The 26837-nt window shown below is 47.7% G+C and overlaps 1 protein-coding gene across 3 annotated transcripts in view; it reads left to right on the plus strand.

Moving 5' to 3' along the window:
* Positions 1-11298: 11298 nt before the first annotated feature.
* POU2F3 (POU class 2 homeobox 3) overlaps positions 11299-26837 on the plus strand; it is a 59619-nt gene continuing 44080 nt past the window's right edge. For 2 of the 3 annotated variants that reach the window (XM_074976876.1, XM_074976878.1), the window contains exons 1-3: positions 11698-11728; positions 13670-13723; positions 14514-14582. In XM_074976876.1, coding sequence (XP_074832977.1) covers positions 11725-11728; positions 13670-13723; positions 14514-14582 — 127 coding nt within the window. In that variant the 5' untranslated portion in view covers positions 11698-11724. Of the gene's footprint in view, positions 11729-13669; positions 13724-14513; positions 14583-26837 lie in introns of all 3 variants that reach the window. The other variant, XM_074976877.1, reaches the window with a different exon arrangement.

The raw sequence follows: 26837 nt of genomic DNA on the forward strand, positions 1-26837 counted from the left end.
TGAATGGCCACCCGCTCCCCTTGCACCTTTGGGTTTCCATTCTCTGCTTACTGAGCTCCTGCCCTTTCTTCGACACAGTCAGCCAAGGGTTGTCTTCCTCCATTCTTAAGCAAGTCTAAGCCATGCTCTGGGCTGGGCCTGCCACTGGGGCATGGGGACAGGGCTTCCAGCTGCTCACCTACCATGGTTCGACCAGGGAGCCGTCTTGACTCTGCTCTTCCATCCCACAGGGACACCAGAGGATTTTCAACCCTTCTGCAAAGGAGTTAGACACCACAGTGTGGCAGCAGTGGGGAAGCACCAGGACTGTCTCTGCGGTCATGTCCCCTCTTGGGGGACATGAGCACCCGTCTCACAGCAGTGGGCACTAGCACACACTCTACAGCACTGGGCTCGTCAGAGCTGGTCCTAGCCAATTGCCAGCCCCAGGCAAATTTCAGTGGCCCCTTGAAAAGGAGAGCCCCCACAATAACCCCAAGAGCCCAGCGCTCCACCCCAGCCCTGCACCAACTAGCCGGCCCTATCCTGGACGCAGAGAGTGGCAGGAGCCAGCCCAGAGCGGAGCGCTCATCCAGGAGTGCAGGCAGCATGGCAGGGGCCGTCCGGGAAGGAGCGCTTGCTCGGCGGTGCACAGCGTGGGGAAAAGCTGTCTGCCGAGATAGCAGCCAAGCCCAACACGCCGGACCGTCTTTTTGGCGGCCCCTTGAAAGCGGTGTCCCTGGGTGACCGCCTGGCTTGCCAGCCCCTAAGACCCGCTCTGGGGCTTTTTGCTCTAAGATGTTGCTAGAGCACCCATCACCTGGGTATCTAAGCACACATCTCCCCTATGGGGAGTGGTGGTCCCTCTGCTGCCTCCTGGCCTCTCCCTACCCAGCAGTGTCAAGCCCCATGTCCGTCATTGGATAACAGGCTCACTCTTGGGTGGTGCTGGAAGACCCCTGTACTGCAGACCCCTGTGCTGCTGTGTGTTTCCTGTTGGCTACTCTCCAGACCAGGGGCCCGGATTAGATCAGCCATTCTCAAGTTGTGGGTCAAGGTGCCAATGGAGGTCACAGCCCCATTTTAATGGGGTTGCCAGAGCTGATTCAGATGTGCCGAGCCCTGCTGGTAGGTCCTGAAGCCAAAAGCTTCAGCCCTGGTTGGTGGGGTCAGGTTACCAGCTCAGACTTCAGCCCAGCCACCCCAGGCAACTGGGCTTAGCCTCCTGGGGCCATGTAGTAATTTTTGTCCTCGGAAGGGGCCGTGTGCAGTGAAGGTTTTGGAGCTCCTGGATTAGACATCTGACCCAGAGCAGCAAGGCAGTCAGCCGTGCAACAGGGCACGAAATCAGCGGGCTGCCCTAACAGGGGAGCACTTGCCCATAACTTGGAGAGATCACAGCTCCCTGGTCAAACACAGGGATCCTTCGTCCACTCTGCCAACAGCTGAAAGACCTTTAACTCTGAGGCTGGAGTTCAGTCGCGTAAGTTTCTGGGCAACAGTTAATGGCTGTCTCAGATCCTACAGCAAGGTAGATTGCTGCTTTCACCACCCTATGGCCGGCATTAGCAATCCAGTCATGGCTGCAGAGGAAGCCCAAGTGTAGGGCCTGGTAGGTAACTGAGTAAGAAAACTGACTTTAAATCGCTTTGGTTTCTACCTTATGTTTGTTTGCAGCATGTTCTGATCTGATCAGGAAGCTGTGCTATCCCCTCTGTTAATAAAAGGTCAGGCTGCTGCCTGAGTGGGGCAACTGGACCTTGCAAAACAGCTGTTTGAAAAGTCATCCTGCACTGCTCTGCTCTGCTGCGCTCCAGGGGGTAAAACCAGCAGGAGCCAGGTCCCTCTGCTCTTGTACATTGGCATAACCTCCCCTATCCCCTGAAAGCTGTTAGCTTTCCCAGCTGCAAGGTTGGCTCCTTGGTTTACCTATTCTTAAAGGCTTTTGCTGTCTCCTTTAGAGCCGGGGGCTTGTGGTGTGGTTTTGGAAGTCGCCACAAGAGTGCACTGCTGGTCTGGATTTCCTCAGCATGTGTGATGCTTCCTGAGTTAGGAAAACATCTCTGCAGCTGCAGGAAGAATATTCAGCTGGGGTGGGAGATGGGGGTACTAACTTTCCCAGTTGAAAGAATTCAATCAGTACAACCTGAAGCTAAACCCCAGACACTGAAGACTTTTTGCCCTCACTTTCCAAATTAAAAAGACACTTGCCAGTCTTTGCAAGGTCTCTTGCTATTTCCCAGCCCCCACAAGGTGGGGACTAATGGATCCAACAGAGGAATAAATGTCAGCTGGCACAAATACTTTATTTCCAAGGACTGCACAGTCAACATTACAAAAGACAACTCCATCCAGGAGCAAACTGCTACTTTGTGAGCTGTGTGGGGAAATTTTGGCTCAACAGAATGGGATAAATTCCTGTTTGCAAGAAAATCATCAAGGTAACTAACATTGATTCAAATGAGACAGAGGGGCTTGGATTTTGTGGTCCTATGTGAAAGGCTCTGCTCTGTACAGCAAATGTCATCCCGGGAGGCTCACCCAAAGGAGGAAGAGGCGTTGCAGAAGCAATGAGGAGTGGGGATTGATCATCACAGAGGTCACTGAAGAAGGGCTGCTGACTGCTGATAGTCGTGTTTGCATTAAAAGCCAGAATGGCCAGTGTGTAAGCCAAGCAGTGTTCCCTGTAAGTTGAGAGCTTGGGCAGCTGCCCAGGAGAGATTCAGGTGCTGCCCAGCTTGTCAGCAGAGGACCCACAGCTGTAGCTAAGCTCCAAGACTGAGCTGTCTGCTCATTACAGAATTTGAATCCAACCCCTTTCATGTCCATTCATTTCATCCCATGTTCAGGGAGCACCAAAAGGCTCTGAAAGAACCAGCAGAGGGCGCGGTGCATCTGTGCTGAAGCCTGGAGAGGTGGAAGCTAATCACATCACAGAATCCTAGGGCTGGAGGGTACCTCAGGAGGTCATCAAGTCCAGCCCCCTGCCTAAAGATCCATCTGGGGTACAGGCTAGAGCCACAGAGGTAGTGCTGTCTCCCAGGCCATCTGTCCAGACAAAAGCATGATGGCATTAATGCCCAAATTAGACTGTGCTGTGGTGCTGCGTTCAGCCCCAGAGGTGGCTGCATGCTTGTGGAGCAAAGGTTCAAGGAAGAGCACATTGGAACGGAGCCCACGCCCTCAGAGTCAAAGGTTCGTGACCGACATTCCTGCTAATGTTTTCCATCCATGTGTGAAATAAATGTTAAGTGCACCGAGGCATGTGCAGAGGTGCACCACCAATAGAAAAACAGGCTGCCAGCTATGAGCACTCATCTCATCACCTGGGTAGCATTTGAATCTCTCCTGGGTGGCCACCCAAGCACGTCAGCTTATGGAGAACGCTGCTCTGGACCAAAACTCTCAAGCTCACGTGGGGAAAGGCTGCATGTGTATTCTGCTGATCAGCATGAGCACTCTTCCCCTCTGTGCCCAATCCATCCAGGTCTCAAGGCTGGAGCAGCTCCCAGCTTAAGAGGCTGCTGCTTGTGAGTCCAGAGGTCCCTGCTATTGGTTAAGATGCAGGGGTGGGTCCAACCTGCTATACTGGTGCCACTGCTTGCACAAGACAAATTAATATCTCATGCAATGGTCTGGCCCTCTCTGATTTGGGCAAAGCTGTGACAGTAGCTCAAGGGAGCAGGAAGAGGTCCTCCCCTTTGAATTCAGGCCATGAGTACCCAACTATGGTTCGAAGTTTCACATCAGCCCCCACCCCCACCCCCAGCTTTGAAAAATGTTCCTAGACTTCCCTTAGAATTGTCCTCCCCCTGCCAACTTCCCATCTACTTTTCACCCTCTGTCTCTCTGCCCTGTTTTTCTCTCTGTCTCTTCATTCACTGGCTTTGTTTTCCTTTCTTTTTCTTTCTTTCTTTCTTTTTCACCCCAGTGGGGATTCCTGCACCGTCCCATCCTCCTCTCAGTTTCTCGCAGCCATGGAACCTGACTCAGGCTCTCAAACCCAGGGGGAGTTGGACGTTGGATAAAACAATCCCGCCCAGAACGAGGAGAAACCTGTATTTCCAGAGAGCAGGAAGTGCTGCTTGTGGGAAAGCTGTGCGCTCCGGAATGTGGGCCAGGGAGAGAGGAATGGATGTGTGATAGCTTGCAGCTGGCAGCCAGTGATCACTCATAAGCCCTGTCAGGATGGATTCCCAGCAGAGAGGCCTGGGCAGAGCTGAACTCAGGCGTTCCAAGAGGGAGAGCTCTTGAATCAGACCTGGTTTCAGGAGTGGCGTGGGCGGGAATGAAGAGGAGGTCACAAGATGGTTCTGGGAGGGAATTCACGCTCTGAGGTCTGTCTCCACATCAGAGTTAGATCAACATGTGGCACTTTACCTCAGTAAAGGTCTGCACTAAAACATCGCTCCCACTTCAGTGACTTAGTGTCTCCAGCTCTGCCAGCTGCAGGGTGCTCACATCCACTTAACTAGGTCAGCGCAGCGTCTGTGCAGAGCCTGGGTTGCTTGCATCAACCGTTGCTGCCTTTCAGAAACCATCCCACCGTGCTTTACATTAGCAGTTAAATCGGCACGAGCACATCTGGTGGTAACGTGTCCTATACCCATACAGCACAGTGGGCACGTAAAACTGATTCAATGTCCCTGGTGGCCGTCCTTTGACGTAACATAGGTCAGCTTCATTTTGTCGCAAGGGCTTGCCCTGCAGCGGCGTGCAGGCCGACTTCATGGAAGGACTGCCAGCTCCCTGAAATTGCAGATTAGTGAGCCATGCACATGTGCAGAGGGAATGTATGAAATCTCTGTGAGAGCCATGGGCCCACACAGGTTGCCAAATGGTTGAGTTCTGTGTGAGCTGGCACCTGTCGGGGTCCTGATTCTGCTCTCACTTATCCTGAGGTAAATGTGGAGTGACTCCTCTTGAGTCAACGGTGTCACCAGCAGGGATCTGGCAGCAACGAGTGAAGTATCTCAGCCTTGTGAAACTACCCAAGAGAAGCCACATGTTCTTTCTGTCTTTCTACTCTCCTGGCTTAAGTACCTCAGCTTTGGCCAAAGCGGATGGAGGGTAGCAAGGAGCATATTGGCTCTATAGAAAAGGCGCATGGCCTAGCGGACGGAGCACGGGTCTGGCAGATGGGAATTCCTGAATTCTGACCCCAACTTTGCCTCAGCTCTGTGAGAAGATTCCCCTCATCTCACTGCGTTCACCTTTCTGTATTCCACAAATGCATATTCTACAGGTTCACAGGTAAATTACCCCACTCCTGCAGGGCTCATTTCATTACCCAGCAATCGGCTCCACCTGGGCAGGCTCCATTCCCACAGAGATCCCCAGGGGGTGCGAGAATGCCCCCACCTGGATCCAATGAAAGGAGTGGAAACCAATATCTGCTCAGGGCTTAGAAGAAAAAAAAATTTCATCCAAGAGCTGAGCAGCAGAATCCTGCCTCTGGGTTCTTTGATGGCTTCTATCCAGCATGCCCTGGCGGGTTCCTTGCCCTTTCTTCTCTGCACTGAGGCATGCCAGAGCCCACCTCATTTCCTATCTGACCTCAGCAACACCCCTTCTTTTGCAGGCTTGGCAATGGGAGAAGGGGACAGGTACTCTGAGGTGTGCGCAGGGTGCTGAGCCTGTGGAGATGGCTGCTGCATCCTGCTGAGCACCCCACCCCCAGTTTAGTGCTGCAGGGACTCAACAGCTCTCTGCTAATATGCAAATCCTGGCTTTTTGCATGGGCTGCCTGCCAGTCTCCCAGAACCTCAGCGTGCTGCCAAGCAGGGAGGTGGGGGGGCGGGGCCACAAGTCCACAGCATGTTCACCTGGCCCCAGTGTGTCACCAGGGGATGCAGGTGTAGGTGCTTTGGAGCTGCCTTGAGCCTGGCTTCAGAGTGGGGGCAAACTGGCAGCCACGCAAGCCAGCGTGGGGCCGGCAGCAGGAGGCTGGGCTCACTGTGGGTTCTATTCCAGCAGCAGGATGGTGAATTTGGAGTCTGTACACACAGGTAAGAGGGAGGGAGAATGGTGTCTGGCATAATCCAGCAAGCAGCAGAGTTTTCAGAGCCATGCTGGGGATGGGGGATGGGACACGCTTCCAAATGTGCATGACCCCCGCCCCCCCAATGACTCAGGTCTCCTGCCATGTTGGAGCAGGAGGAAAGGTTTAGGATGGGCAGAAGCTCCTCTGAGTTAGCAGCTCCCAGGGCATGTAGGTGAGGGGGTTTCCTTGAGAAAAGAGGGAATGGGGGGATTCGGGAAGAGGAAGGCATTTGGCTGCGTGGAGGTGGGTGAAAGAATGATGGCTGGGGTCACTAGGTGGGAAAGGAATTAGCCGGGACTGTCAGGCAGAAGCCTGACTGCCGAAGTGGGCGTGCTGAGGCTCACGTGCGTGCCTGCAGATGGCTGCTGTGCTGGAGAGCTGCTCTCCAGGCTGTGGAGCGGGTGACTGCTCGGAAGGGATGGCTCCCCTCGAAATGTTGCTGTGCTTCTGTGTAGACACCTGCTGCAGGGACAGGAGGGGTGGCCGTAGCTAACCCCCACTGGCTGCCACTAGTCTGATATGCATCCGTCAACCTAGTACTGCATGCGCCAGGGGGCTGGGTCGCGCCAGAGAGCATTTGCCGGACCCCTGAGTGATTTAGCTGGCTTGGGTTAAATTCCAAAGGCTGACCTGGGAAATGAACTTCGTGCTGTGCAGCATGGCTGTGTTGGCAGCTGCGGGGGGGGCTATGATGGCAGCCAGGGGGCTGTGCTCCCTTGAGCTGCAGCCTGTTCCCAGATGACAGGTCAGCCAGACAGGTCCCCTGAGAGGCACCACTGTGTTGGAACTTCGCACTCTTGTGTGGACAGGACTCAATGCTATGGGAAACACAAGCCCTGGCAAGCCCCCAGAGACCAGGTGGGATGTTAGCACATTGGAGTTCACGCCGGGCTATGTCCATGGTGCAGCTGGATAGCATTGGAGGGGATGTTTCTTTGCTGGCATGGAGAGCTGTGTGCACTGGGGCACAGGCATCATTGGGTCAGGCTGTCAGCACGGGGCACTGTAGCCTGTGAAAAGGTGAGCTTACGCAGGGGGTTGTGAGAGCAGGAGCGACACACAGTGCCGTGAGCCAGCTCTGCTGGGGGGATACAGATTCCATCATGGTGGAAGTGGGAACAGGTGTCCCAGCAAAGTCGGGGAAGGCTGGATTGAGCCTGGCATCCTAAAATATTCTCTGGACCAGGCTGAGCACATTGCCCAATTCTGTGGGCCAAATGTTTACCAGGGGCCCCGGGATTGTTGGGAGCCCAAGTTAGGCCTGACTTTGCCAAAGAGCTGACCACTACGGGCATCCCAGACTGACGTCAACCAGAACAAATAGTGGTCAGCAGCCTTTGAATATCTGGCCCAATGTATTTAATGTGTCCCAAACAAAAGAGGCCATCAAAATCAGTGGTTATTTTACAGACACTTCTTCTCTGTGTGACAATGAGAGACAATTTTTCTTAACGTTGGGAATGTTCCCCCAGGCCCTGTCCCAGAGCTGTAATGAAATGATTGCCAGCCTTCAGAGAGTACCTGCTCGCTTCACTCATCACAGAGAGCAGGGAGGATTTGGTGGCAGTCAGTAGAAAGTGGCTTCTATATGGAGGTGGCTGGACACACAGACATGACTTGCAGTTCTCTCTGGCTCACAGACTAACAAAGTAAAGTCTGAATTGTTAGGTGGTGTCCCCAAGGGGCTTTCCGAGTCCTGGGAGCAGAAGGGGTGGCTGATCTCATTGCGTCCCTCTTGCCTTTTCAATCAGAAATGTTTTTGGAACCACAGATGCTGCTAGTTGCTCAGATGACCCCACTCGATCAAAAGCCCTGGTGGAGGAATTTAAAAGCAAGCTGAGGGGCTGTACCAAAGCCCATTTAAGTCATGAGAAAATCTCCCAGGTGCATTTGATGAAATAGGTCTTTGCCCTTGAAAGCTTATGCTGCAATGGCTTGGTTAGTCTATAATGCGACAAAGGATTTCTCGTTTTTTCCATTCATTGACTTTGAACTAGTCTACCATATCATCTACAAAGAAGTCAGTTTTGAGGTTCTTGCTTCTCCAAAGTAATTCATGACAATCCAGCCACCTGACATACAGCGGGGCCTCTGTTGCCCTTGTAGGTTGCCTTGGCTCTCCAAGTCTATTTGAATGTTGTAATAAAAATGCTCAAATACAGATTCACACATCAGCAAATAGGTGAGGGAGGAATTGATTGTCAACTCTTGTTATTTGGAAACATTCTGGCTAATTAGACCAAGCCAGAACTTCAGCTAGTATAAATCCACATCACTCCTTGGCTTCGGTCATTTACACCAGCTGATGATCTGACTGTGTAACCTGCTGGTAATATTAGCATCTTTTAAAAGTGTCTCTTTGGTCCAGCTCTTTTAAAAAAGCTCACCAGTCTCACTTAAGCCAAATACTTAGATTTTTGTTAGATTCTGCTTGAAAAATATGATCTCTAGAAATGTTTTTGTTGCTTGTTAAATTCCAGTAGAAACCTTTGGTTTTTGTCTGGATCGAAACCTTCCCTCATGTGGTTTGCAGCCCAAATGCTGCATAAATGCAGGGCAGCAACCGCAGCTAGTGAAAGCAGCTACATACAGAAGTGAAACTGATTAATTGAGCTGAGCGGGAAGTTGCTTTGCTGTCTCTCAACCATTTTTGGGAATTTGAGAAATTTGCCCCGCCAGAATCAGGACAGAAAGCTGAAATCTCAAAACTTTCCAACACTTGAGAAATACTTTGGTTTCTGTCAACTGAAATGTGGGCAGTTTCAGAGGGGCAGCTGTGTTCGTCTGTATCCACAAAACTAACAAGAAGTCACGTGGCACCTTGTAGACTAACAGATTTTTTGGAATATAAGCTTTCGTGAGCAAAGACCCGCTTTGTCAGATACATGCACGAAGCTTATGCTCCGAAAATCTGTTAGTCTATAAGGTGCCACAGGACTTCTTGGTGTTGAAACATAGATGCAACCATTTCAAAATATTTGGGTTTGTTTCCAACTGCTTACAAATATTAAAACTAATCGCTTAAATTTCAAAAAGCAAAGAACCAAACAACTGGATATCTTTTCGTTGATAATGTTTTGACAACTTTGAAATCTTCTAAAAGTAGTTGAAACATTCATCAGAAAAGAGCCTTTCCACCTAACATTGTGTCAAACAATCCCCAATCCGCTCTACTAATTAGGTTAGTTTTAATGTCCACATGAAGGTTTGGACCAAATTTCCTGCTGGAATAACTGCCTTAAAATTAGTAGGCTTCCATCAATTGATGACTTTCTTCACGATTTATCATGTTTTCATGTTCTGTGGTGGTGGTGATGTGTTTTTGGTTTTTGAGTAGCAAACATTTCCTAATTCTGGCAGGGCACTAAAGCTAGGCTTCTAAACCCATGTATAGGTACCTCAGTAAAAAAGGTTGGGCCAGTTCTCAGATGATGCAGTCCTGTCTTCCCCTCCTGTAGTTCAGCTTCCTGACGCCAGCAGCCTCTGGCCAAACAAGCATTGCCTGCCAGGTCTCCACAAGCTGCTCTCTTTCTGTGCAAGCTCGGGATAGGAGCACACCGCCTTCTGAATCCTCAGAGCACTTCCTGTAATAGCTGGCCTATCGCTGTCCACTCACAAAAATTACCACGTAAACTGCCAGTAGGAACAGCTGACACTCAGATGCACTGGAACATCTCAGGATGAGGTCCTTTATAGGATCTCAGCACTAGCATGCATTTATTGGGAACCAAACATCCAGGTTTAAGAACTCTAGGGAAGGAGGATGAGACGTAGAAAGAAAAACGGTTGTACAAGCAAAGTGCAATCCTAGGTTTATGTGTATCAGTGGTTTCGTCTCCTAGATAATAAAGTAGATTTTTCTCCCAGCAGTGGTTCTTTCACAGAGTTGCTAGATTTCAGCCCCAAGCCAGGATCCAAACATTCATGGACATCCCAGGCCCTTCAGGAGGTTTCCCCAGTGTCTGGATCCCAGAATATGTTTCTTGTCCTTCTGTTCGAGCCCAGCCAACCTTCAAAGTGTATCCGCAGATTAGACTCATCACCCTCTTGTTTGTTCATGTTGATTTCATGTCTTGCTGTCCTTGATTAGCATACAGTTCACAATACACTTGGGAGGCCCACTGTGAAGCAGTACAATGCTCCATTTACATGTCAGTTAGCTGAGAGAGCACCTGTCTCTTCTGGTGATGCCTACCTTGATGCAAGCTCTCAGGGTATAATTTTTTTCAGTACCAAGACACAATTCCTTAAATAGAACCCATACTTCCATCACACAACTGATATTAATGACCAGCATGAACCTAATTTTCATTTAAGGTCTTACCTAGTGAGCTCTGTGGGTAAATACTAAGCAAGCAATCCATTTGCAGGGTCACAATGAGTGTTAAGATGAGTGCTTAAGTGGTCACCCAGAAGAGATTCAGACACTGCCCAGCTGATTAGCAGAGGGCCCACAGCCAGCAGCCTGTGTTGCTCTTGGTGGTAAACATCTACACATGCAGGGATGGAACAAGTTGGAGTAAGCACTGATCACACTTTTGAAAGTCAGTCTGTTATTATTTACAAACCTAAGTATGAGAGGAGAAGCCTAACTTTAGCTCATTGGTTTGAAAATATTGCTCTGGTGGGTTATCAGATGAGGACACACATTTGGAATTTGTTTCTATTTTGCTTTTCAGAGATGTGTGTGTGTATTTGTTTTTTGCTTACCTGCTTTTTGTATTTCACAACGGGATTGAATGTTCAAAGGAGTCTGCGAATTAGAGACAAGGCGAGTAAGGTAATGTCATTTATGGGGCCAACCTCTGTTGGTGACTTGCCCATGTGAATTAGGTGCTCAAGAGAATCAGGCACCTAAAATCCAGGCACATTCAATAGGCTCCATATGAATATCACCAATGTGATTTTTTGCTGAATAACTTCTCTTTAAAGCCACAAGCTAGTTATAAGTTATATTAGAAAGACGAGATGAATGAGGTACTATCAGTCAAGTAAAAGATGTTATCTCACCCGTCTCATGTTTCTAACATCCTGGGACCTATGAGGCTACAACAGCACTGCATATTGTTTTACCAGAAAAAGTGGACACAATAATCCTGGCAAAAAGGTGCTTGCGAGTACAGGTTGAAGCTCTGTAATCCAGAACACTCTCATCTAGCAACATTCGTAAGCTGACATGATTTTAATTAGCCGGGCAACCACTTATCATGGGTGTAGCCAAGTTTCCCGTTGTCCTATAAAGTTTGATTTTAGAGCCACCCAGTCCTGGCTCTCAGTGTTCTGTGCTGTTATTTAGCTGTAATTTACCCCTAAATGTCTTCTAAGAGTCCAGTTAGCAGTGGAAGTGTTGATCATGTGCAATAAAATATTGACCTCCTGTCATCCAGCAAATTCTCCTGTCTGGCACTGGTCAGGTCTCGAGGGTGCCAGATGAGAGAAGTTCAACCTAGATAGATTTTTTTTTTTTGGAAAACTGGTATAGGCTATATTCTCAACACCCTGCTTGCCAGAAGGAGAGTTTGCTGGGAGACCTTTATCCAAGCTACACCAGCAAATCTTGTCGTGTTTACAGTATATTCTGCGTTTTCTGTGTTAATGTCCTACCTAGGAAGCAAGAAACCATCGGAAGATTATGAACGTCAATTGCTTTTCAATCCAGCAGCAGACTTAATCTGGAGGAATTGATTGTTGCAGGTTAATTGATGTGTACGTGGATGTGCGTGTCTGTGTATTTTGTCCTGCAGGCCAAATGTCACATGTTTATTGTTCAGGCTCTTAATCTGTACATAAATAGGTGTTTCCTTTCGCACTGGGCAGTCTGGCATCATTTAAATCACCTGTGTCTGGGTTTACCTCTCACGAGCTTTAGAGGAATCCTCTGGGGATGTCAGCACCACAATTTCCAAATAAAGAAGGGCCAGCTTCCCCCCACAGTCATGGGATTGTCTTAAAAATCATAAGATTAAAAAAAAATGTTTTTCTTCTTTCTGCTCTTTGAGCCTATGAGGCAATCACATTTTCCGGCCTAGAAATCTACTCACCCGACTCTACGAGATGGGGCAGCAAGTATTACGGAGCTAGCAAGAAAATAATGAGATGAGGTAGCACTGCAGCTGGGGCCAACAGTCGCAGTCCAAAAATTACAACAGCAGAAAGCCTGACTCTTCTCTCTCACTGGCAGTATTCCCTGCAAGCTGAGTGGTGGGGTGGCCAGGCAGGAGAGCCAGGTGTCACCCAGCCGATGAGCAGAGCACCCACCGTCAGCAGCATGTGTTTCTATTAGTGGTGAACACATGTCATGGTGCACAAAACATAACTTCTTCTGTCCATGGATGGAAAAAATTAGCAGGAACGCTGTTCGCTGCTATAAATAAGGAGCACCTCTCCTCAAGCCAATGGAGTTCCATTGTTGTTAATGAAATTTAGAGTTCACATCTCAAAGCAGTGATTTTCAGCAAATGGTCCACAGACCTCTGGGGGGCCCCATAGACAAGGTCTAAGAGTTTCTCAGGTGTGCATACCTTAATCTGAAACTTTTTAGGGGTTTGCAAAAAGGTTCAAACGCTCTGTCCTGGATGACCAAGAAATACTCGGCACCTTTAGGGTTTTGAAAAATTGAGTGGCATTTTTGTCCAAAATTTCTGGATTAATGTTTGCGGGGAGGAGTGGGGAGTGCTGCAAAACCCACTTTTTGCTTGTTTGTTTTTAGTTTTAGTGTTTTTTTATTTGACTGAAACCTCAAAAACTTTGGAAAACTTTTTTGATAAATCAAAACTGCTTTTGTGAGGTTTGGGGCATGAGTGTTTTGTCTGTTTGGTTTGGGGTGGCAATGTTCAACATGTTTCTTAGGACTAAAAAGCACTTCTTAATGAGCTGCAGCCTCAATCTCCATCTGGAATGCCAGGCAAAGCTACAGTACAATTGATGATATTCTTTTTTGCCTAAAGACCCCAACCAAAATCCAGGCTCAAATGAGGTTTTGGTAAGCATGCTTTTTAGCAAACAAACAGTTTAAAAAGTGAGAGTTACTTTTCTCCTCCACCAAAATGAAACTGCATTTGCCCTTTTGAACCCTTTTGTTGGCCAAGGAAAATGTTACAAACGTGATAAAAAATTAAATTTGGTCAAAAGAGGTATTTTCTATTCAAGACATTGACACTTCACTGGAACATCAGTAACACAGGGGAGCTTATTTGAAAATTATTTTTTTCTCTCTCCCAACTGCATGAAAATAATTGGCTTATTCTTATTTTAAAAAGAGGTTGCCTGAATGAGGCGGTATCTCTTTAAGGGGTAGGTTTGCACTTGTGTCTTTTTTCCAGGCCAAACCACATGAGTGAACACATGTAACTTTCACATTGTATTATTATTACCTCAAGCAAATCAGCCTGTTTCCTCAGTGGGGATTGGCTGCTGGAAGCCAATGCAAATCTATCAGTTTGTTCTTGTTTTAATTTATTTATTTTGTCCAACTGGGCTGGAAAGAGTTAAAATTCTCCTGGAAAAGGGCAAGGGGAGTCTGTGTGAATTTGACTATAGGATCCTTCCTTCTTCAACTGATTGTGTGCTTTGGGACTTTGATAAGGAGACAACGTATATGGCAAGTTCGGGCAAAGTTGACTATTTCTCCCCTTCCCTTTCTTTCAGCTGGCCCTGAAGAAGGTTCTGACCCCAGGCGTGGTGGCAGCTGTCACTTTAAGGGTAAATGTTTGATTTATTGAAATACGAGGGACTCAGGCAGAAATGCTGGAGGTGGATGGCCAACTGTTCCGGGTTGTCTTTAGGACAGAGTGGCAGGCTCTGTGTTTTTGGCAGTTAACGAGCAAACATGGCAGGGTGGGAGTTGGGGGATCAGTGATGGAGGTGAGGAGGGAGTGAGAGAGGCCAATCACGCTGGGGTGGTAAATGACAGAAGAATGAGTGTGTGAGAGAGAAGCTCCCCTCAGATGTATCCTTTGTCCTGCTGCATCTCTCCACTGCTGTGCATGCCTCTTTTAGGTGCCATCTTTACTGTCTGGTTTGTGTGACACCAGACACGTTGTCATTGCAGAATGAACAAAGGGAGAGCAGGGAAAGTGATAGAAAGAGGTCAGGAAAGTTAGTGAATGAGCCTAAAATGAGGCACAATGGTAAAGCCCTTTCTTCCTCATTGGCTCGCGTAAACAGGTTTAATCAACTGCAGGGAGAGGCCAATAAGGAAAGGGGAGCTCCCCCTGCTCGCTGCCAGGTATTCACCCTCAAGCCAGATGCAAAAGGTGAGAAGCACAGTGATACACTGAGAAGGGGGAAAAAATGAGGGAAATGTGGAAAGCAACCAGCGGGAAAAGGCATCTCAGAAGCTGATGAATATTCTATGTTGCGGAAGCAAGGATTTGAAAGTCTGATGGTTTATTTTAATTGTACGTTGATTTGTGCTGCTTGATGGGAGCCACATGTGCCCATTGCCTGGGTCTGTGAGCAAATCTGAAGATTGGTTGTGCCTTCTTTTCAGCACTCAAGATGAGTGGCGATGTGGCAGACTCCACACAAGCACAGAACGAACCCAACCAAGCGGAACCAGGTAAGAGGGCTTCCTCTATCTCCAGTCCGATGCCTTGGGGTGCTAGCAGGGGAGGCATACTTTGCTGGACCTTGACTTCTTTGCTGTGCATCAGTCAGAATGGCGCAAGGTTTATGAAAGAGCTTTCCTTGATCATTGGGGACCAGCTCAAAGCTCAGTAACGTCCGTCATGAATAAGCACTGAAATAGAACTAATGGGTGTTAAAATGGGTTAAAAATAGATTCTTGATGTACCCAGCCTTACACTGATCGGTCTTTAATGTATTTCAGGGCCTACTTATGAGTCTTTATTCAGGCTAAACTCCCAGCGTCACTTTCTTCCTTGATGTATATGTATATGCCACTGGACTCAGAAAAGGTACAATAGGGATTAGAAAAAGTAGCATTGTGAGTCTGTTTCAGCCAAAACAACAAGGAGTCCGGTGACACCTTAAACACTAATAAATTTATTGGGCAGTGTGCTTTCGCGAGATGCCACTCACTTCTGAAGATGATACAGCAGTCATTTCACTCCAGTACTCCCTGGATCAGGAGTACAGATGAATGGGACCTTGAACTTAATTGTTTTGGATCCAAATTTAGCACTATATTGCACCAAATCCTCCAGTTCCCCATACAATATACCAGTTGTGTCGATTTCCTATTTTGCCATAATCCAGTAACCTCTTGTAGACTTTAATTGGCTTTGAATCAGGGACTTGGAAACAAAGATTTCAAAGAGCTCTGGATCAGATTTTCAAGTGGCTGGCTCTCACAGCTGGAGCCTGGTTTTTGAAAGGGCTCAGCTTCCATTTAGGTGTCAGAATGTGGACCAAAATTCTGAAAAGGTTTCAGAACCCAGGATCATGCATTGTGCAGAACTCTTGTGCTGCTAGGGTCCTTGAAGAATTTCTGTCTGCACAATAGCAAAACAGAGTTTCAAATGCAATGATTTCACAGCCGTTTTGCTGTCATCGGCTTAAAAATGTGGCGAAGATGAGACCATCTTGGAACAACAAAATAGTGTTAAACACATTTTAATAGGATGTGAACTTTGTTTAGATTTTAGAATTCAGAAGTGGAAAAGTTGTATCAGCTTAGCTAGAACAGCCTCCTTTAGTCACTGCTAATTTCTACATAGAAGGGCACTGAAGTTGATGTCAAAAGTCCAAATGCCAGGATTTCACTCCAGATTTTCCCAAAAACCTCCCACCTAGATTTTTCAAGGGTTCCATACTCACCGCATGGACCAGATAAGCCCAATGTGCACTCAAAATAGCCCCAACCCAGTGTGCATTCAATCAGGCCAATTATTTTGGTGCTTACATAAAGGCTGAACTCTTATGAAATATAGTGTCAGAATTTCACAATTCCTGGAAGATAACCATAATCTCATTTTAATTGTTTGAAGCCTGGAGAACCTTAGCTCATTATGGCTACGTCTACACTAGCCCCACACTTCGAACTGGCCATGCAAATAGCCATTTTGAAGTTTACTAATGAAGCGCTGAAATGCATATTCAACGCTTCATTAGCATGCGGGCGGCCGCGGCGCTTCGAAATTGATGCGGCTCGCCGCCGTGTGGCTCATCCCGACGGGGCTCCTTTTCAAAAGGACCCCACCTACTTCAAAGTCCCCTTATTCCTATGAGCAGATGGGAATAAGGGGACTTTGAAGTAGGCAGGGTCCTTTCGAAAAGGAGCCCCAGGACGAGCCACGCGACAGCAAGCCACGTCAATTTCGAAGCACCGCGGCCGCCCGCATGCTAATGAAGCGCTGAATATGCATTTCAGTGCTTCATTAGTAAACTTTGAAATGGCCATTTGCGTGGCCATTTCGAAGTTTGGGGCTAGTGTAGACACAGCCTATTGGAGTCAAACGTTCTCTCTAGTATCAGTCTTTAAGTAGTGATTGGGCCTGATCTGCTCTGTTGTACCTAGTTAATTGCAGAGTAACTTTGGCTGAAGTCAGTGATGTTACATTGACGTGAAACTTGTAGTGCTGAGATCAGAGCTGGCCTCCTAGATGCAATGATACATTCACTTTAAATTAGCTAAGTTACAAGCTGTATTTAAGCAGGCATTTAGCTTGTCCTTGTAATGATGAGTTGGAAGTGAAAGTATAGTGGTGAAGTAGAGATATGAATGACTAATCAGACCAGAGTGAATACTGCTTTAAGGGCCTTGAAATGAGGCAGGGAAATAACAATCTGTAAAGAAATTGCATTCAGGTGTAGAGGAAATGCTTTTGTTCAGTCAGAAGCAATGAACTGGTTATTAGTTTTCGAGAGATTCTTTTAATGTAACCTCTGTAGCTGCCTGATGTGTTCAGGCTCTTCATAAGCAAACAAACTAGGATGAAACTGTGGCAAGATTCAGGAGATACAGCAGTGAAATTCTAGGTTCACAATGTTAGCCTCAGGGCCTTTGCCCCAGCTACAATAAACCTTCAACATGTTGGCTGGCTCCTATGTCCACACTACCCCAGAAGATTGACATGTGCAGGGTCAACCTCTCGGCATTCGATTTTGTGCATCTAGTATGGCCATGCAAAATCAGCCTCTCAGGGGTCACAGCCAACCCCTGTACTCCTTGAGAGGAGTAAGGAAGTTGATGGGAGAAACTCTCCTATCTACTTTCCCCAGCATGGCAGCCGAGCACAGATACATCAGTTTTAGTTACACAATTGCCGTAGCTAGAATTGCGTATTTGTGGTCAACTTACTTTGCCTAGTGTTGACATAGCCCAAAAGTCCTCCCGTACCTCAATAGAACATAAGCGTGCGCAGTGCAGGATTGGGCTTTCTGGCCTGTTTTGTGTGCCGGATCCCTACTAATGGATCTAAGCCAGTTGAAGAGATCTGGCACCATATTTTATTTTTAAAAATCTCATTTTAACTCTTATCCTCTGACTTAATAAATAACCAGGCACATTTACTGAACTTCCTGAAAAGTTCATATTTTTACGGATACACATTGTCGGGGGAAAGGCTATTGCAATTCATAATAGTAGCCTATTTTGCTTGCAAACTCCAAAAGGAGAAACTCCCTTAAAAGGCTCTTTCTAGAGGGTTGAAAACACTTTCTTCCATTTTTGAAAGAGCAAAGAAGCTGGAATAAACTAAATCACCTTCCATCCCTCCAAAACCAGCAATCTTGTCTTCACCCAGCAAGAGTTACCAAGCTACAAATATTTTAACTATAAAGAATAGAAAAGTACTCGGGTCAGATTCACTTAAAGAGACAGATAGGTGTCTACATGGATTCTGCATTTATTTTCATTGACTTTTAATGGGAGGTAAACATCTGGGGTTTTCAGAAGTGCCAAAGCAGGTTAGGCATGTATTTGCCTCCTCAGGCATCCAAATAGCTCTGTAGATCTGGCTCTAGTTTTAAAAAACAAAGCAAAAAGCTCTGATGGGAATTGTCAACAAAAGCATAACTCATGGCTTTTCCCTGTGTTACCAGAACTGGCTGAAATATGATGACCTATTTTCACAGACGGGAAAAGCAAAGTATTAACGTATGAATTTGTTTTCATTTCAAAGTCTTCCAAATGGACTCATTTTCCTTTTTCAAAATGTCCTACATCTTTTTAGGTTCCCCCCAAAGAAATTTGTGGAAGTCTTCCCTTGTGAAAAGCCCCTCTGAAAACTGGTGCTAACTATTTATAAATGACTTTCACGTTTTAATTTGTAAAAAGACATGATGTTTTGGACAAAAGAGGAACCATTTGGACAAACAATGTCGACAGTTTGAGATGAGAAATTTTTGTTTGGGAAGAGTTTTTTTTCTATCCTCCCCCCACCCCCGCCTCAACCACAAAATTAAAAAATACTTATTCCAAAATTTCAACTAGGTCAGTGTTACTTCCAGCCATTCAGGTGCATCTTCAGCTCCCCTTAGTGCTTTCAGCAGGTGTTTGTGCTCAGCAATTTACAGTAGTGAGTTTTTATTTGCAGTGTAGGCCATCTTCAATGCCTTAGCTCAGCTAAGAGCAGGATGTGCATGTCTCCTTACACTGTCAGTTATACCTCCAGCTGCAGTGTAGATGTACCCGTTGGTGTATTACCTGAGGTCACTCAAGAAGAGCAAGAATTAAACCTGAGTCTCCCAAGATTAAGGGTCTTGCACTAACCACTGGACCATCCTTCCTTTAGAAGCACCCACCTTAGCCTTAATGTAGTCTCTGTCCTCCAACTGGATGGTTCCAAGCCTACTCCCACGGGCAGTGCTTACAACCAGGAGCGATCTCTCTGACTCATATAGAGCTCCCTATGGTAATGAAGACTGCGCTGCATGGTCTGCTTGTTGGCATGGGACTGCCTCTTACTGCGTGTATGTATAGCTCCTAGTACGATGGACCCCTTTCTCCTCTGAAGCCTCAAATGCAGTAAATGTATGCAGCATCACACTGCTGCTTTGGGAGTTGGTTGTATGTTTCTGTAAGGCACCACCTAGGGCTATTGAAATACTAAATCTTCATAACTCTGAAATGAGTGCAGTGCCTGGGCGTGGGGAGGAGACTGAACATTAAAATGTGAGGGTTAGAGAAGCCAACAGACCACTCTGCTGTGCTGGATCTGGTGGTCGGAGCTGAGAGACATTGTGTGCTTTCTCCAGGAGAAAGAAGGCAGTAGTACAAGGGAATGCAACTTCTAAGAGCATCTTTTTCTCTGGTCTCCCCCTTTGCCTGCCTGTCCCTTGGTGCATCTCTGAGCCCAGTTCATATAGGGAAAATTGATGCAAGCCATCCCAGCAGCTATAGGCTTAAATTGGCACCAGTGTTCCCTCTAACTTTCCCCACCCACAGGTGGAATAAATTTTGTTATGTGCACCCAGTCCTGTGCGCATGTGCACCACCAATATAAACACATGCTGCTGGCTGTGGGTGCTCTGCTAGTCAGCTGGGCAGCATGAGAGTCTCTCTTGGGTGGCTGCCTGAGCACGCAGCTTACACAGAACCCAGCTCAGCACTAAGCAGTGTCACCCCTGCTCTCCAAGCCAGCAAACAGAGAGCTGCTGCGTCCAGTGGTTGTCCAAACTCTCAGTATCGGGTGCAAAGAAACAAGTAGGTACATCTCTCCTCTGTGTGTGTATCAGGCCTTCGCTGTGCGTTATCTGCTGTGATCACACCCTTGGGTTGTGCCAAGCAGAACTGCTCATTTGCTTTCACTGCAGCTCCATTGGGGCTGGAGGGGAAAGCCAAGGTTTGAACAAAAGTGCAACAGGGAAATACTTCAAACACAGCTGTCAGCAACTGAATGGCTGCAGGCGCTGGGAACATCTTTCATCTCCACCCTGCTCCACCCGGCAAGTGGGGAGCTGTACAGCCTCACAGGAGACCAGGGTGAGCACAAGGCGTGAGCATCCTAGGACCTGAGGGACCTAGCAGCGCACCCACTGCAACCCAGCTTTGCCCAGTCTATGTTGCTGATGCCTCGGGCATAGTATAGCCCTCCTGCACAGGCCCTGGCTCATGCAATGGCCTTGTGCAGCTGTGCTGAAGCTGAGTTCCAGGGGGAGAAAAACATCCAGATGTGTGAAAAGCAGCGGCCCAGCACTTGGGAGCATGGTGGCCTGGGAGTTAGGAGTCCTTCAGATTGAACTTCTCTAATCTGGAACTCTCTCGTCGGACAACACCTGTAATCCAGCATGATTTTCGTTAGCTGGACAGCCACTTATCATGGGTGTGGTCAAGTTTCCTGCAGTCCCATAAAGTTAGTTTCCAGCCACCAGTCCTGGCTGTCAGTGTTCTGTGCTGTCACTTAGCTGTAATTTACCCCAACTGTCTTCTAAGAGCCTGGTAAGAAATGGAAGGGTTGGTGATGCTGCTGGACAATATTGACCTCCCATGATCTGGCCAATTGTTTTGTCTGTCATTGGTCAGGTCCAGATTAGAGAAGTTCAACCTATAGTTTCTTTGGTTCAGTCGCATGCTGAGTTGTTTAGCCTGTGTGTTATTTTCCCCATGAGATGCTGCCAAAAGCCCAGGCCAAGATCTATCCAGTTGAGCACCCCACCTCCATCAAAGGCCAGTAAACTGCAGCTGCACTACAGCTCCGCACATCAGCCCCAGGGGATCCTGTTTCCCTTCATTTGGAAACCACTTTTCTCCCGCTTACCAGCATGCTCCCACTGTGGGTTACAGGTCCTTCTCTGTGCTCCTCTGAAAAGGCTGAGTTGTCACAGTCCCAGACTGAGAGCTTCAGTGCCGTAGCCTCCAGTCAGTCAGCCAACAGGGTGGCTATCAGTGTTCCCTAAATTAGATGCTTGTGCAGTTGTTCAGGAGAGAGACAAATGCTGCCCAGCAGACTAGCAGAACATCCACATCTAGGTTTTTTGTTTCTCCTGATGGTGCACATTTGCACATGCCTCAGTGCATGTAAAATTATTCCATACACTGATAGAAAAAAAAAATCTGCAAATGGATGGAATAGATTACAGGCAACACTGGTGGCTATCACCCAAACTTTGCTGGCAGGAGACTCAAGAGACTGGAGGCAGTCCATGAGATGGGAGGCGTCTCTGCCACCAAAGCTACCACACCAGGCAGAAGATTCACAAGCAAAAGCTCCCTGAGCAAAAGCTCTCTCCTTCACTAACAACTACACTGGTTGCTTTGGGAACCCTAGTGCGCTCGTCTCTGTCAACTCTGCTGTGTGCTTGGTGGTTGGAGGGCCTTGCAAAGAGAGCTTGGGTCAGTCCTCATCTCTGTCACAGGCTTCATCCGTGATCTTGGGCAAGTCAAGTAAGCCTCAGTTTCCCCATCAGTAAAATGAGCCTTTCTCCCTTCTTTTGTCTTCTAAGACCATAAACTTGGGCAGGAACCATCTCTCTCTTTGGCTATGCCTATCCTGAGGTGGAATTTCCAGCTCAGGAAGACAAACACTGGCTAGCTTTGCTCAAGCTAGTGTGTTAAAAGTAGCAGTATATCTCCTACTCGCTGCCCAGGTACAATCCTGTCCCCTGACCCAATGCACATACTCAGGCACTGCCCTGTCTTGCTAACCATGCATGCTGCAATTTTTACCCAGCTGGCTCAACCAACCATAGGGGAGATATATATCTAGAGCTCCAGTGCAGACACCCCCTTCATATTTGTGCAGTGCCAACAGGAATGGGGTCCTGATGGCTGCTGGGGGCTGAAGGTGCTGCCATTTACAATAAGAGTTAGTTTAAAGCTAATTGGCTTCAGACTGATGGGGTCAAGAGGGGACCCTTTAACCCTGATTCAAATGCAGGGCAAGGGACCAGTCATCTCATGGTGTTATTCCCAGCTGGCAGTGCAGCAACACATATGAAATGAGTTGGTGGGGTCTCAGTGCAGGCATAGCTCAAGGAGGGGGTCATGCGCCATAGGATGCCGTCTGCCTGCTTCTGTGGCATGCTTAGCAGTTTGGCCAGAGGCAGTGACCCAACATCTCATCACCAGGGCAAGATTGCAATGGACCAGGTGGGGTGGGGAGGGGGTGAAAGGTGCCCTGCTGCATCCCTGGCTGTGCTTGTTCTGAGCCATCAGGACCCCAATGAGTCTCTCTCACTCACACGCACTCACTCGCTCGCTCGCTCTCTCTCTCTCTCTCACACACACTCACACAAACCTATGGCAGAGGGATCTGCCCCAGGGTGGGGCCCAGATAAATAAAGGCAGCAGCAGCCAACTTGGAAACGGCTGGTTGCTATGGTGCTGGGGCCTGCTTGGATTTGCATATGGCTGATGATTTCCATAGCGCAGCTGGGTCTAAGGCAGGAGAAATTTCCATATGCCCAGCTGGGAGGCAGTTGGGGTTTGGGGGGGAGAGGCACAGGAGCGGGTGATTTGAAATGCAAATGAAGGTGATTAGGGGGTTTTACAAGGAGGGGAGCGTGGACAAAAGGGGGTGGACAAAGACTGCTTTTATTGTAATCAGAGCATTGTCAGAGGGGTGAACACACCTTGTGCTAGGCTCTAGGAAAAGCAGGGATGTTTTGGAAGGGCAGGGCCTGCTTGCCTTCCTCCAGACCCAGAACCCCCCTCCCCATCCTTGCCACCTGAAACACTGCCCATGGGAACAAGTCCATGGAGGGGAGTGATTTCTTTCTGGAACCTGTCTGCATCTCCCCTTTCCCCTTCCTCCCCATGTGTGAAGATTGCCAGTTCAGCTAGCAGGTGTGGGGCAGGGAGATAGGCAGTGGCCAAGAGTTGCACAGGTCTAATTTAAATCCATTTTTAACCTGAACAGTTTCAGCTCCACCAGAACAAGCCACATTCCCTGCCAGGATGAGCCTCCACATGGGGCAGGGGCAGGTTCCACCAGTTACATCACTCGATTGGAATGCACAACTCTAGCATCTTTCCCCCATAGATCGCCTTGATTCCAGCCATTGGTTAGATGTCACCTGCCCAGCTTCCTCCAGAATCCTATGGGAACACCCCTCCGCCCGCTGAAATGTTTCTTAAATCCAAGCTTGACAAGGGTGCGATTCTAAGATGGCAATCGGGGATGAAGGCCCAGCATGGCATTCTGTATATGCCCCAGGGTAGCAGTGGCTGCAGGACCTTAACGAATGTGGTACCTACCTCTCTCTGGTGTGTCACTGCCCCTCATTTATCTTTCCCTTCCCTGTTTTCATTCACCTCCTCTTCTTGTGTCAGAGGGGTTGCCGTGTTAGGCTGTATCTGCAAAAACAACCAGAAGTCCTGTGGCACCTGTTAGTCTATTAGGTGCCACAGGACTTCTTGATGTCTTCTCTTCTTGCTCCTTCCCCCATTGCTTTCCCCTACCCACTATCCCCTCACGCCTTTGTCTGCCTGTCTTCCCAGATGTCCTGTCCTAGGCACTTGTCAGCCTGGATAATGTGGGAGGTAAGGAATTGCCTCTCCTCCTTTCCGCCCTGTGGCCTCACTTCCGAGCACATCTCCTGGCACTGCGTGAACTGCTCAGGTAAAGGAGGCAGAAGTTTTAAAGGCAGACAGGCCATAAACAGGGAGTGGCTGGTACCAGTCTGCCAGCACTCTAGTCAGTTGGATTATTCATTAGCAAGTCATCTCTGTTCCCGAGAGCGAGAGAGAGGCGCGAGGAGGTATTTCTTTCCTCATGCTGGTTTCCTTTTTTGGAAGCTAGTTGGTCTGTGCACAAACCGCATATTAAACTATTTGTGCTGGCTCTGGAAACTGTCCCTGGTTGCCTTACACATAGGATGCCTCTCATAGACAAGGGCTCTCACACAGCAGCTTATGTCTCCTGCTTTTTCTGGCATTGTGGGTTTAGCCCCACTCCTCATTTTAATTAGAGCAGTTTGGTGCTGCTCTAACTTACACCACTAGGGAATCATATGCCTGCTGTAAATTGTGTAGCACAGGAGAACGTCTTGCAATCCACAACATATCGGGGGTCAGTTGGTAGAGGAGCTAATAAGGTCACATGAGGCCAGCTGATTTCTCTCCTACACTGAAGATGCTTTCTGCTGGCCATTGAGGACCCGATTCTGCCACTGTTCCCTGGAAGCTGAGTGCTTGGATGGCTACTTAGAAGAGACTCACATGCTCTCGCAACTAGCTACAGGCAGAATGAACCTGGGACCTCTGGAGTTTAGTGCAGACACCTCTACAGCTTGAGCTAAAAGCCACTTGGCCCACAGCTTAGGCTGTAGAGGACACTTATTCTTTCCCTGTGAAGTTGTCTAGGTACCATAGGGACAGTGGGACAGTGAACCACACGTAGGTGTGTGGGTTACACCCCCAGTCAGCAGCATGTGTTTCTGCAGGTGGTGTGCATCTGCACATGCCTTGGTGCATATAACAAAATTTGTTCCACCCAGGAGTAAGAGAATTAGAGGGCACCCTGTTTAGCGGTGCCTGAGTGGTGCACAGCAGCCAGCACAGAAGGAAGGAATTGGGGGTTGTGAACTGAAATAACTGAGGATCTGTCCCTTTATGTTTAACCATGTAGAATCGTGAAATTGGGCTCTCTTTTTACTTTGTGATTGTGCAGCACAGGATACTCCAGGCCCAGGAGTGGGGATCTAAGGCATTACCACAGCACTCCTAATAAATAAGAGCCCTGATTGACATTACCACTGCTAGAGCAGTACCATATGGCATCCGTTTCCAATCATTGATTAGTACTCCTTTGGAGAGACTACTGCAGAACAGGATCTAGGGGTCATAGTGGAGCACAAGCTGAGTATGAGTCAACAGTGTGACACTGCTGCAAAGAAAGCAAACATGATTCTGGGATGCAGTAATGGGCGTGTTGCAAATAAGACATGAGACGTCATTCTTCCGCTCTGCTCCACGCTGATTAGGTCTCAACTGGAGTATTCTGTCCAGTTCTGGACACCGCATTTTGGGAAAGATGGGGGGAAATTGGAAGAGGGTCCAGAGAAGAGCAAGTAACTTGATTAAAAATCTAGAAAATTTGACCTATGAGAGAAGATTAAAAGAACTGGTGTTGTTTAATTTGGAAAATAGAAGGTTGAGTGGGGACATGCTAGCAGCTTTCAAGTACCTGCAAGGGTGTTTGAAGAAGGAGGGAGAAAAATTGTTCTCCTTGGTCTCTGAGGATGGCTCAAGAAGCAGTGGGCTCAAACTGCAGCAAAGGAGGTTAAGGTTGAACATGCGGAAAAATTTCCGAACTGTAATGGTGGTTAAATACTGGAAAAAATTGCCTACAGTGGTTGCAAACACTCCATTAATGGATATTAGAACAGGTTGGATAAATGTCTATCAGGAATGATCTAGATGGTGCCTAGTCCTGCCGAGAGGGCAGGGGACTGGACTTGATGATGTCTTGAGGTCCCTTCCGGTTGTAGTATAATTCTATGATTCTACTTTTATTTACTTGTATTCTACTAGCATCCAGAGACATTCAGCTCTGGGCCCCACTGTGTCAGGCACCATACGAAGGTCTAGAAATTAGTCAGATCTTCCCTCAATGAATTTATAATGTGTGTTCAAGGGGTGGTTCGGTCAAATTTGGCCCCAGATGCAGATGATGAATAAATGAACTTTTTACAAAAATTGAATATGGATAGAAATGTGTTCATGCATTTTTGTTTGTTGTGTCTATGCCATTCAGATATAGCTGAGAACGGGAAAGTGAAAATGACTAGCTGCTGGAAGGGACAGCTCCTATCCTGACAGTGACTGTCTCAATACTTTGTCTTGACTTAGAGCAACGCTCTAAGGGAGACAATTTCTCTCTTGGCGGTCACTCAGTAACGAGTGAAACATTTTCATGTCACCCTCCTACTTGTGAGTCCATCAATAGCTTATGAGCCTGATTCTGGAGCTGCAGGTCTCATCACAGAAGTGGCAGGTGTTGGCAGCTGTTGGAGGGGCGCAGGGCAGTTTTTGCCACTTTTCTTCTTCTCCATCTCTCGTCATCTGCACTGCAGCAGACCTCTCAAATTACGCCACACTCTCATGGATTACCACTCTCCCCTGGGGGTGGTCCTGGGCAATGTTCTGATGCTGCACTTTTTCATGTGTGCCTTCAGCATGTCCTTATATTGCTTCTGCTGGCCCCCATCGCTCCTCTGTCCTTCCTCCAACTCAGAAAACAGAATCTGTTCTGGGCAACGATGATCAGACATCCGAACCACAGGACCAGTCCAACGAAGTTGTTGGTGAATGATAATGGCTTCAGTGCTGCTCATGTTCAACTCTTCCAGGACACTAGTGTTCCTGCACCTCTCCTCCAAAGAGATATTTAGGAGTCTTCTGAAGCAGTGTTGATGACATTGTTCAAGTGCCTTCAAATGACACTTGTATTTTGTCCAAGTTTCACATGCATACCCGGGTGCTGGAATAACCACTGCGCTTTGTCTTGGCAATATGGCTTGGTGGATAACATTACAGTCTGCAATGTATTTGATCAGGTTTCTGTCCCAGCACTCCCACTGGACTGGTGATTGTTCTTGGGCAGGTTCCATCACTGCCTGGTGCCTCAGTTTCCCAATCTACAAAAGAGAGATGATGATTCTGACCTCCTCCATTCTAAAGTGCTTTGAGATCTGCAGATGAGCATGCTGTATGATAGACAGGAGAAAGTTCAGCCACAAGTTGATGGTCTGGGCACAGGAATCGGAGGGTGAAATATGCAGCCTGCCCTATGCAGTCATGGATGTGTCTGGCCTTTAACTCTGAATTGTCCAAGCTGAATGAGATGCAAAATCAAACTATATAAATATCTAGGAGTTTTACGAGATTTTTTAAAGTTTTGATCATGAAATTTATTTGAAACTGGAAGTAGTAATGCATTATTTTTTTCATATGCTCAGAGGTTAGCCA

The sequence above is a fragment of the Carettochelys insculpta genome, chromosome 25, assembly GCF_033958435.1.
Source record: "Carettochelys insculpta isolate YL-2023 chromosome 25, ASM3395843v1, whole genome shotgun sequence".
In the NCBI taxonomy this organism is placed as follows: Eukaryota; Metazoa; Chordata; order Testudines; family Carettochelyidae; genus Carettochelys; species Carettochelys insculpta.